We start from the raw sequence: 12,957 nt of genomic DNA, 5'->3' as shown, positions 1-12,957 counted from the left end.
GCAGTTGCTTGGGATATGTAAAGCAGACAGACTCTTAAGTGGCTAAAAATCTGCCTATCCAAAACAACTGGATATGTGTGATTTTGTGTTAGGCCCATGGGCTTTGTGTTTCGGAATGGGATTGGCTACCAAGGTCAATTTGCTATGAAGCAGTAAACAACTTGGCCAATACACAGATGCCATCTTTGCGTCATTTATATGACAGTTGTTAAGTGCTGTTGAGTCATTTCAGATTCAGAATGACCCTGTATACGGTTTCCAAGGAACAACTGGTAAGCTTGAACTGCTGATCCTGCGGTTCAAACTGACTTTGTAGTCCAGTGCATTACCCAGCAGCGCCACGCCAGGACTCCTATATGACAGTGACCTGGCCAAAATTTGAAGTTGATGCGAAATCAACATCAAGATCATCAATGGCTTCTTCACTATGTTGTCCGTTTTAATCCTCCTGGAAAGGGTTACAGCAAGAGAAGCCAGAGAGCCTAGACACAGAGCAACAGTGTCATCTCAACACTCTGGCCAGCAAGTGGGCTTTGTGGGTAAGGGCTGTATGCGTCCCTGCTATCTTTACCTCATTCACGTGGATAACTGAAATGTGATTTTCCTCAGCCAGTTGGTGGTGGTCGTCTTAGTCTATTGCACCTCCTCTCAGCAGTTATCCTTATTCACTGAGTCTCCTGTTCTCAGCATTCTGACAAGCTCCAAAAATAAAGGCCAGTGCTGTATGTGGTGAAAGGTTCAGACACATAGATCCAGATGGATGAGTCCTGTGTACCGCAAAGACAAGTCAGCATTATTTAATCAACGTGTGCTTGATCCGTGTAAAAATGAATGTAAACGCAAGCTGCATCCCATCTGCTTTATCATCCGTGGGAAGGCAACCTGATTTTTAAACCTTGATTTCTTACATAATTGCTCCAGAACAACACAGGCTGATAAGCTGGGAAGACTGAGAAGAAATATGACTCGGACTGACAAGATCCAGGCTTGTCATGTCTAGGTATGGTTCATGTATTCGGCTTCTTCCTTTTACCGTAGCATCAAGAAGACTTAAGTTGCATTGTGGCCTAGTCATTACCAGCTGATAATTATCAGTTCAATTGATATTCTGTCAATTCCTGGAGCTTTATTTTTCACTAATGCCTCCAGTACAGCTTGGACTTCTTCCGATGATGCCATTGGTTCTTGATAATACGCTACCTCCAGAAAGGACTCAACATTGACCATGTCTTTATGGTACCGTGGTGGTCCTTTGTATTCCTCCCATCTTCTTTTGATGTTTCCTGAGTGGTTCAGTATTGTGCCCGGGGAATCCTTGGCTGTTGTAACTGGAGGCTTGGTTTCTTTAGATCTTTCAGTTTGAGAAATTTTCAGTGTCGTTTCCCCTCCTGGTTTTCTAACTCCAGATTTTGGGACAGTCCATTGTAATATTCTCCTTTGTCTTTCCAAGCTTCATTTGAAGTCTTCTGAGCAGCTCTGCGTATCCTTATTTCCTGCATTCGTTTTAGCTGTTCGACATTTAAACACAAGTTCCAGAGTTTCTCCAGATACCCATATTGGGCTCCCCCCCACCTTGATTTCCTGTCTTTTTAATGATCTATTAATTTCTTCATTTATGATATCCTTGATGTCACCCCCCAATTTATCTGGTCTTCATTCATTAGTGTTCAGTGAGTCAAATCTATTCTTAAGATGATCTCTACGTTAAGGTGAGATTTGTTCAGGGTCATCCTTTCACACTTATGGACTTGTTTTAATTTTCTTCAGCTTCAACTTGAACTTGCATATTAGCAATTGATGGTCAGTTCTGCAGTTGGCCCTTGGCCTTATTTTAACTGATGATGCTGAACTTCTCCAGTGTCTTTTTCCAAAAATGTTGTCACTTTGATTCCTATATATTCTTTCTGGTGAAGTTCACATGTATAGTTGCTGTTTAAATTACTGAAAAAGGTTCCTTTAAAGACTTGATTGTTGGTCATGGAAAATTCTCTCATGTGACCATTTTCAGCACTAAAGTGTGCCTGACTGAGGCCGTAGTATTTTCTGAGGCCTCAAATGCATGTGAAAGGTGGCCAATGACTATCAAATACTGAAGAAGTTGTTGTTGTTATTGTTGTTGTTAAGTAACAATGAGTTTGTTCTAACTCATAGCCACCCTATATAAGGTTTCTGAGGAGTGGCTAATAGGTTTGAACCACCACCTTCCAGTTCAAAATGGCCTTGCAGTCCACTGCTTATCTTACACTGCCACATCAGTTGATACCTTTGAATTATATATATGGTGGTGGTGGTGTGCCGTGGAGTCAGCTCCAACTCATAGCGACCCTCCCTGTAAAGGGTTTCCAAGGCTGTAAATCTTTACAGGAGCAGAAAACCTCATCTTTCTCCCACCGAACGTCTGATAGTTTCGAACTGCTAACATTGAGATTAGCAGCTGGACATGTAACCATTACGCTAGTTATATATGATGTTGGCGAAAATATTGATTATACCACAAATTGACAAAAGTTTGAACAAATCTGTGAATTAAGATACTCCTTAGAAGTCAGGATAGTGAGACTTCATCTCCTGCTATCAAGAATATGATTGGATGTGTTATCAAGAAGAACCAGTCTCAGGAGAAGGACATTCATGCTTGGTAAAGTGGAAGGCCAGCAAAAAAAGAGGAAGACCCTCAACAAGAGAACTGCCACCACGGACTCTGCAGTGTTTTGTTCTAATATACGTAAGGTCACTGTACATTGGAACTGAGCTGCTGCCACCTAACAACAATAATTCTTGGCTGGGGCATTGGTGGCTTAGTGCTAGAACTCTCACTTTCCATGCACGTATGATATCCAGTCAATATTCTTCATCCACAGCCATCATCCAGCCATCAGTGCAGGCTTGCTTGTTGACATGAGACTGAAGAGGTTTCTGCAGAGCTTCCAGACTAAGACAGACTACAAAGAAAGTCCAAAATCAGCCAATGAAAACTCTGTCGATCACAGAGGTCTGACCGGCAAAGGATGTATGGATCACACAGAAGTAGGCAGCATTTCCCTTCATCATTGTGAGCGGACTCACTCAAGCCTGAATTTGAGAATAATTGTGTGACCATTGCCTAATTACTTACCCACCAAATAGTCAAGTGCCCGGCCCATAGAAAGCCCTCAGTACAATTAAGTGGATTAAGGAATTTTAATATTTCTTTACTTCCGCTTCCTAACCTGCAAAATAGGGAAATCAGCAATACCTACCTCCTAACAGCTTGAAAATGGAACAGCTTACTGCGTGTGAAACATAATGACCCGGCAACTTTTATTATAATCATCCCTCTGCTTGGGGGTCATCTTGACAGGGACCACACTTTATGCCTGAGTTCATTAACATGTGGCACACAGCGTATGTTTTCCATTACTGGACTGTAAACTCTTCAGTGTAAGGATCAGATAGAGCAGGTGGAAGGCTGAGAATGTGTGAGTGGATATAGGCATGAGTTAACAATGTCTTTGAGTTGAAAGTTGCATTTCCATTGTCTAATTAAATGCATGCCATTTTATACCTCTGTGGGTGAGCAGACTCTGAGACAAAGAAGGCCATGAAAGGGAGTAATATCTTCCAACCAAAACACTGGATATCAGTGAGTTTAGTAGCTTCCTGGGATATTTAGAGAATGATGTGTAAGAAGCTTATGTACCCAGTGATGCTCAAGTGTAAAGTAAAATATCAGTGGTAATTATAATTTTAGGATTACATACTTAATTACTAAGCCACATATTAATGAGTCTTAAGTGATAAAGTTTTGGTACATTGTACATTGAGTTTCCATCATTTATTCTCTAATTCCCATGTGAGAAATGCAAATTATATCACAATGTCTCTTTATGAACTTCTTTTAACAGTGTTATATTTATCCCTTAACTCAGTTACTTCATGTGCATGCATTGAACAATTTATTGAGCCTACGTGCTTTTAGCTGTGGAATAGTTGGCCGGGACTTATGAAGACCCCATGCACAACAGGAACGAACCGTTGTGATCCGTAGGGCTTCCAGAGGCAGATATTTAGAAGTACTAGGCCTTTTTTCATAGTCTGTCTTAGTCTGGAAGCTTCACTGAAACTGGTTTAGCATCACTGCAACACCCAAGCCTCCACTGACAGACAAATAATGCTGGGTTGAAGGGCATTGGGTAGGAATCAAATCCCATACTCCCAAATGAAGGATGAGAATTTTACCACTGAACAACTATTGCCCTTGAGCTAGATGTGGTGGCGGTGGTGGTTCTGTGCCACTGAGTCAGTTCCAACTCACTAGTAACCCATATGTATAGGATTTCCAATTTATGGGAGCAGAAAGCCGCATCTTTCTCCCAACGACTGGCTAGTTCCTTTGAACTGATGACCTTGCAGTAGCAGTCCAACACATAAGCAACCATGCTGCCCCAGGGTTCCTTAGAGGCAGGTGTCCTACAAATGTAAAAATACAGAAGCTGTATAGATAGGGCTTTAGATAAGGAATTTAGATTTCACTGTGGCTCACACAGAGCTTGTGGAAGGTGACCAGCTTTCAAAAGACGATGATGGCAGCTGTATGAGGCATGGGCTGTAGTCAGGACAGATGAGAGGAGAGAACCCACAGGCAACACATACTGAAGGTCTGAATTTCGAGAGTGGCACTTTTGGTAGCGTAATGGTTATGAATCAGCCTGCGAACCTCAAGCTCAGCAGTTCAAAACTCCCAGCTGTTCTGGGGGAGAAAGATGAGGCTTTCTGCTCCCGTAAAGATTTGCATCCTCGGAAACCCTGTGCATTGTCACTATGATTCGGAACTGACTCCATGGTCCTTAACAACAACAACAAATTATGCTGTAGATTTGGGACAGATGGAATACCTTTGAGGATCAGTCTTGGTCATTGTGAAGCTGCTCTGGGTAGACATTGTCAAGGTTGACTGGAAGACGTTTCTCTTGGGCATGGGAATGTTAGGACTGCCTTTAGCTTGGGGAATACTTGGAGAGGAGAACATTCTACCAGCAAGATGGTGAGATTCCAGGGGAGAACCTCTAATCATATTATTCTTCAGACTTTTAGGCACGGGCAGTTGTTTTGCTATATACTGCTCAGTGCTTGCCTATTGTCTATGTAGATTAACATAGTTTAATAAAGGGAAATGTTTTTTGTCATCTTCATTACATCAGAGACATCAATATGTACTGCTGAGAATTTTAGTAAGTTCAGAGGTTATTCTCTAGACCTTTCGTAGGCTTGACTTTTGACCCTGGGGAGTTTGACTGTCCTTCTAAGTTCTCTCGTCTGACGGAAAGTATGCACCTCTTTAATATTGCATTGTTGTTGGTACGTGCCATTGAGTTTGTTCCAATTTGTGTAGGATTCCCAAGGAGCATCTGGAGAGTTTAAAATGCTGCCCTACAGTTAGCAGTCCGGTGCTTCTCCTACAGTGCCATACCAGGACTCCTGATAATGTCACAGCTGTTAGGGGGCTTCACTTGCAGATTTTACGCATGCACATAGATACCCAATGCCAAAAATAACTGCTAAAAATTCTACTCACATAATAGTGTGTCCCCTTACTTTCTTTAAATGTCACCTGTACATAAAGCTTATTCATCATTAATTATTTCCAAAAAATTCATTTGGATCGTTTAAACTCATGTTCATGTAATTATCAAAGTGTTGTTTCTATATACCATGAAATGACAACTTAAAAAGGTATCAGTATCCTATGATGGAGAAAAAAAAAGGGGGGAGGGTGATGTTTTGATGCCTGTAATATCACAGGATATTTGCAACATCCTCTATAATCTTATAATCGAAGTCTGAGTTAGTCCTCAAATTAAGGGTTATAAGTAAATATAAAAATGAATATTATTCTAAGAAAAAGAACCCATACTAAAGGGAAGGGGGTTCTTTGCTGCTTACTGGGATACGGGGGTAGGGGGTAGGGTGACGGGAGGGAGAGGAAGGTGGAGCACAGGGTAGGGATAGACACAGGATAGTTTGGGTGCTAGGGAGGGGGGGCAATACACAAGAAGGGGGAAGGGAATGGAAGAACAAAGCAGAGAGGAAAACAATTAGGCAGGCTTACATGGGCTAAGTGGGACAGAGGTAAATAATGATGTATGCACAACCTTGGAACAACAGGGCTCTGAGATACATGGATTGAGACATGGTTGGAATGCACAAAAGGGAGGAAATAATGTTAAGATGTTTGGCTATCTATTAAATCTTGGTTTCCTTGGCATACCATTATAAAATAGACACTTGAGGAGGAGAGAAAGGAATAGCCAGAAATATCACCATAGAAAGCTTGTAAGTCCATCTTCTACCTATAACTAATTGGACTACTTAAAATGGGGCTACAACATGCCCAGTGAAGGAGGCTTCCTGCAGAGCCTCTATGTTACAAAAGACCATAGGTGGAATCCTGAACCTCATCCAGAATCTTCAGAGGTAGGAAATTTCCACTTGAAAGGACAAGCAGAGCAGCCTGGAGTGACTAGAAGAACAGAAGATACTTCTTGAAATAAAGACCAACAGGAAAAATACAAAACAATATGGGCAGTCTGACTGATTGCTACAAGAACAAGCATGTTGCTTGCCCAGGAGACATCAAGGCAAGTAGTCGGGACCCCTCAGGGCAAACCCCCTTCCAAGATTAAGACTCAGTGGGAATGCATGCTCTGATTGGTGACCATGTTCATCACCGATAAGGGGAAGTGAGGGAAAAACAGCAATGAAGCTGCGAGCTAAGCCCTAAAACATTCAATAGACTCTTGCGAACCCGGGTGGAGACCTGGTTGGCCAGCAGTGTAGCAAGACCTGGGGACTCTTGGGCCCAGAGTCAGTGACATAGCCACAGAGGTCTAGAGTGGAGAGTGAAGCGTCCAGCTGATAAGAAGAGAGGGCATATGCACAAGAACACCCACACTTGCAGATAATACCCATTTGACCTGGCTTCAGTGACTGGATGATCAGAGCTCAACTAGAAGAAAGAAGAGGAAAAAAAGAGTAATCTGATTCAATTTGATGAACTTGACCTACACCTATGGATGCAGTAGCTCTAAAGAGGGAACAAATCTTTACAGCAAGGATTATTCCCACTCCCTCCATACACAGAGTAAACAGGGGTGGGCAACTTGGACATTGGTTACCCAAAATGGGACTGCTACAAAGGCAAGAAGTGACTGGCTTACAAGGTTTCAAGAGGGAGCCTAGATCCAGAGGGCACAGAGGAAGGTGGAATCTCCACTGAATAGTATACAATCTGTCTAGGTGAGGCTGATGAAAGGAGATGTGGATAGGTCTCTCGTGATACAATAGTGAATAATTGTTATCAGTACTGATTGTGAGGGTTGGAAATGCAAAGGTAGACATTTTGTAGCAAAAGGAGGGGAGTGATTGATTTTGCAGTCTAGGAGCGGAGGTCTCTGGGACCATCAAGGGAGAAGAGCGGAGAGCGGGACCCTACCCAGAGAAGCAGTGACACCAGAGATGGAGGCAGAGACGATGATGTGGAGAGATGGAGTGGCTGGGGACTTTAGGCCCAGAGAGGGAGAGGGGCTGTGTGCTGACGACCAGGGGTCAGACTTGTAGGGTATACCCTTTGGTTGGTTGATGATGCATGGAGGGGATTGTAACCATGGCAATGAAAGGATATATGATAGGATGAATGTAAAGCTAATGTTCTCTCATGTAAACTTATCACATACTTCACAATAAAACATTATATATAGATATATAATTTTACATCTGTAATATTGATTTTAGGAGCTCTGGTAGCATAGTGGTTACGAATCGGGCTGCGAACCTTAAGGTCAGCGGTTCGAAACTACCAGCTGCTCCGCAGGAGAAAGATGAGGCTTTCTACTCCCGTAAGGATTTACACCCTCGGAAACCCTGTACAGGGTCGCTATGGGTTGGAACCGACTCGACGGCACTTAACAACAACAACAATATTGATTTTAGCTTGTTAAATTGTGTCATTGTTAGGTGCCATCCAGTGTCAGTACCCAGTCATAGCAACCTTATGCACAACAGAAGGAAACACTGCCCGGTCCTCCGCAACACTCACCGTTGTTGCCAACCTTGACCCCATTGCTGCTGCCACTATGCCAGTCCAGCTCGTTGGGGGTCTTCCTCTTTTTTAATGATCCTCCACTTTATCAAACAGTCCCTTCTCTAGGGACTGTTCACCTCCTGATAAAACTAATTGCTAAATAATTTTGCCTAAAATATCCAATGAGGCAATGTTGTTGTTGTTGTTATGTGCCGTGGAGTCGGTTCTGACAAAGTCTGAAAAATAACAAGTTTATTGGAAATTATAAAATTAAACAAAACCTATAAGCCTAATCAGGAACACTGGTGGTGCTGTGGTGAAGCACTTGGCTGCTAACCCAAAGGTCCACAGTTTGACCCCAATGGCATCTCTGAGGGAGAAAACACCTAGTCATCCGCCCCCATAAAGATGATCGCCCAGGAAGCTGTGGGACAATTGTACTGTGTCTTACAAGGTTGCTATGACTTGGTTGACATGGTAGCACACAACAACATAAGCATAATGATAACACGCAATGATCAATAGAAACCATAGGATACACAGAAAATCAGTTAGACGCTGTTGTTGTTATTAAGTGCCATCCCATCGGGTCTGACTTATTGTGACCCTGTATGGGGTTTTCCAGGGTGTAAATTTGTGTGGGAGCTGAAATCGTCCTCTTTCTCTTGAGAAACAACAGCTGGTGGGACTGAACCACCATCCTTGTAATTAGCAGTCTAGTATTTACCTTACAGATCCGCCATGTTGTCAATTAGACCCTATGGGCATTGAGTGATTAATTACTGTTGGAAGATGATTATTAGGTTTTAACTGACTTGACTGTTCCTTTTCTGTTACTTGTAACTGATTGAATCATTCAAGTTGACTTGTGATATCTGCCATAGTGTTTTATGGAAAACCATCTGGAACCTTAATATGTGACCATGTAGGTGAAGAGAGAAAAGTAAAACTCTTGCCCAGGGAAGCTAAACAAAGCCCAACTGACATCAAAGGCTTGAGTCTGGTCTAGGTAGCAAAGACTAGGAAAAAGGAATCAAGAGTAACCGTATTCACAGAATTGGAGGGAACATGAGCTAACAGAACTTGGAAACTGCAACAGCAGAGAGGAAAATGGAAAAGAAAAAAAGAAAAACCTACCCTTCCAATATTAGTAAAGCATCTGTATTGATTTCTTTTTTGTTTCCATCTGAATTGACATTGGTGACTATCACTGTTTCGTACTGTGATTAATCATCTCCTGCGATGCTAGATGCTAGATATATGAATGTTCAGCTTCACAGCGAGGATCATTATGATAAAATACGGCATCAGAATTCCCTTTATAAATCATGTTTGGGACTTGGGATAAATGCCGATATGACCTGTTGTTACTGAGTATTGATTGTGTGTGTGTTTGTGCTGTTTTTCTTTTAAAGTCAATTGACCCTGGCCAACAGTTCACATGGGAGCACTCAAACTTGGAAGTAAACAAACCAAAGAACAGATATGCAAATGTAATCGCGTATGATCACTCCCGGGTTCTCCTTTCTGCAATAGAAGGTAAGGAAGTACAGATATTACCCTTTATCTTCATGGCTTTCAGTATATGCATGGAAATGCAATTTTCGCTCGCTTGTAAGCCATCTGTAAAACTTGTTAGTTAAAATTTCACTCTCTTCCACATACACACACAACATGTACAAACACAACAGACCCTTGACAATGGACAGCACAAGAACCTACCTCCTGGCCTCTTCGCATCTGTGCTAGATGGAAGACGTCGTAATGTATTTGGTGTTTCTCTCTTCATAGTAAATAGTGGTTGACCATTTTGCTGGTGGATGTTAATGTTTATGAATGTACCAGTGGTTGTCAGAAGATCCCCATAAATAACTGGTTACTTTTTCTTTAAGGGTGGGATGTTTGTTTGTTTGTTTGTTTGTTTTAGATAAATCTGGATACTTACTAAGGATTCGAAGTTGATGACGTGATAATGTAAATTCAGCACAGTGAAAATGTCTGGTGCATCTTATTTGTGGACTGCTTGGTAATTGCTCTCACACATTGCACTAAGGAATGTTTTCCAGAAGGGAATGTTGTTGTTAATTGCCATGGAGTTGGTTCTGTCTCAAAGCAACTCTGTATAGGGTTTCTGAGGAATGGCTGGTGGGTTTGAACCACCAATCTTTTTCCTAAAGGTGAGGATTACACCACATACACACCTTTGTTGTTGTGTTCTGTTGCATCAACTCCAACTCATAGAGACGCCATCAGGCAGTGTAGACCGGCCTCATGTGGTTTTCTAGGCTGTAACCTTTGTAGAAGCAGATTGCTAGGTCTTTTCTCCCAAGGAGCTGCTGGTGGGTTTGAACCTGATTCTTCTGTTAGCAGCCAGAGTGCTTAGCCACTTTGCCACCAGAGCTTCTTCAAACATACCTAAATAAACCACACCCAGTGTCATCGAGTGGACTCGAACTCATAGCTAACCTATAACCCAGAGTAGAACTGAATCATGTAGTTTCCAAGGCTACAAATCCTTATGAAAGCTGATGGCCACATCTGTCTTGCTTGGAGTTGCTGGTGGGTTCGAATTACCAACCATTTGGGTAGCAGTCAAGCTTTTGACTACTGTGCTATCCGGGCTCATTCAGATATCCCTAGATTTCCTTAAAGATTCATGAAAGCCCTTTCCATTCATCATTTCCCAATAATAGGTCCCCTCACCTGGCATGTTAAAAGCAAATTGGGAACTCATGTGCAATAGTTAGCAAATTTAGTCTTGTTTTTGTTACAGTAGCACGGTAGATTGTTGTCCTTAGAAAACACTTCAAGCTGTCCTTGTACCTTAACAGCTAACCTGGAAGCTACCAACTGCCACATAGCACAGATGTTTTCCTGTGGCTGTTAGGTTTCCAAGGAGTAGCTGGTGGGTTTGAACTGCCGACCTTGTCGTCTGCAATCCAGTGCGGCTCCTACAGGACCACACCTAGCGTCAAACCCCACCTCTTTTAGAACCCAGCACTTCAGCCATTTCCATCTCTGGTGGTTCAAGTGGCTCTCCCTTTTGTCTGATTCCAAAATCTATTATGACCACCACTTTCTTTTGACATTCTGACAAATCCCTTTGTCCTGAGTGTCCAAAGTTAATTTATAAATGAAGATCTGTTTCAAAGCTTTCTCAGTAAGCACCTGTCTTGAGGTTCTCTAGAGAAACAGAATCAGTAAGGTAGGTAGGTTGATAGGTAGGTAGATAGACTACATAGAAAGAGAGAGACAGAGAAACAGAGAGGTTAATAAAGAGAAGGAAAAAAATAATTTAGGGAATCACAAGACTGTTGGGGTGCTGACAAGAGACAAGCTGGATCTTCCTTGGATGTTTTGAATCACCCTTGTATGTATGATGGCAGTGTCTTGCTGTCTGAAATCATCATCCCTGGAGTAAATTAGAAACTGAATCACAAGTCTCAAGTAGGGGAGCGGAATCTTGTTTCTACTAGTGAAGCAATGTCACTTGTAGAATAAAATGCATGACTGCAAGCTGAGAGTCAATGTCTTGATCCGGCCCACAGAATTCGTCAGCCCGCCTTCGCTATATTGTGGTGCTGTTCCCGCATCGATTGTCGCTGTCCAGTACTACCACTTGGGTTCTTGCCCCGTTTGTTGTTATAGTCTCTTCACCTGGTTTTGTCCACCATCTTACCAGTAAAGTGAGAGGACAAAGACTAGGCTTTTTCACGCCTTTAGTGGGATAATTGGAAGCGGTGTACATTTCATTCTGATTACTGTTTTTGCAGTATCAAAATCAAAGAACTTGAATCCAATGAAAACCTTCCTTTTATAGCTTTGTGACCACAATAACTTAAATCTAAAGCTGACCTAGAAACCAACTTTTCCCATTGTAAGTGTTAATGCAAAAAGGGTATAAGCATTTCATTGAAATTTATGAGAGATAGAAAGAGCTTTAAGATCGATTACAATAGTACAGCCATGAATAGCATCTTATCTTAGCATGAGCCCTAACTAGCAGTTGTTTAAAGGGGAGGTCAGTCACCCTCTGTCTTAAGCTGGAGACTGAAATCACAGAACCTAAAACTGAGGTTTCTTACCTAGAAAGGGAGCTTAGCCAACCTGGGACCCAACTTGACAGTTTAGTGACATCGTGCACAAATTATGAAAAATAGCATGTAAATGTTGTTTCCATGCTCACAGAATAGTAAGTCAGAAGTCATTGGTTGAGGATTTTAATTTGGATGTCTCTCTTTACTTTTCTTGAAGGTGCTAGGCACTCTCTTCAGACTACTTTTCAGAGTGAAATGACCAAACACTAGCAATTTGTTGTTGTTTTTACTTCTGATAATTATTTTTACAGAGTTTTGATACAATTTGTCTTCTCTAGTATACACACAGGAGCTTTGGAAGCGTAGTGGTTACGAATCGGGCTGCGAACCTCAAGATCAGCAGTTCGAAACTACCAGCTGTTCTGGGGGAGAAAGATGAGGCTTTCTGCTCCCGTAAAGATTTACAGGCTCGGAAACCTTGTACAGGGTCGCTATAAGTCAGAACCGACTCCACGGCACATAACCACCACCATTATACACAATGTTGTTGTTGATTATGTTAAGTGACATTGAGTTGGTTCCAGCTTATAGTGACCCTGTATAGGGTTTCTGACTAGCATCTGGTGGGTTTGAACTGTCAACCCTGTAGTTAGCAGTCTAATGCTTATCCTGTATCACTACACCAGGATTCCATTGTACACAGTATGATAAAACTACAGTGTGCATATTGAACTATCTATACAGCTACCTGTGTTAACAATGAGAAAATTGATGTACAAATAGAAAAATAATGAACCCAAATCCCTACAGTTGTTGTTGTTGTTATGTGCCGTGGAGTCAGTTCTTGTTATGTGCCACGGA

The 12,957-nt window shown here is 42.0% G+C and overlaps 1 protein-coding gene across 5 annotated transcripts in view; it reads left to right on the top strand.

Moving 5' to 3' along the window:
• LOC102812524 (receptor-type tyrosine-protein phosphatase delta-like) overlaps positions 1-12,957 on the top strand; it is a 560,069-nt gene that overhangs the window by 438,175 nt on the left and 108,937 nt on the right. For all 5 annotated transcript variants that reach the window (XM_006863766.1, XM_006863768.1, XM_006863767.1 and 2 more), the window contains one exon: positions 9,475-9,598. In XM_006863766.1, the coding sequence (XP_006863828.1) occupies positions 9,475-9,598 (124 nt within the window). The remainder of the gene's footprint in view (positions 1-9,474; positions 9,599-12,957) is intronic.

The sequence above is a fragment of the Chrysochloris asiatica genome, unplaced genomic scaffold (genome assembly GCF_000296735.1).
Source record: "Chrysochloris asiatica unplaced genomic scaffold, ChrAsi1.0 scaffold00056, whole genome shotgun sequence".
Taxonomy (NCBI): domain Eukaryota; kingdom Metazoa; phylum Chordata; class Mammalia; order Afrosoricida; family Chrysochloridae; genus Chrysochloris; species Chrysochloris asiatica.
This window is presented reverse-complemented; position numbering and strand designations above follow the sequence as displayed.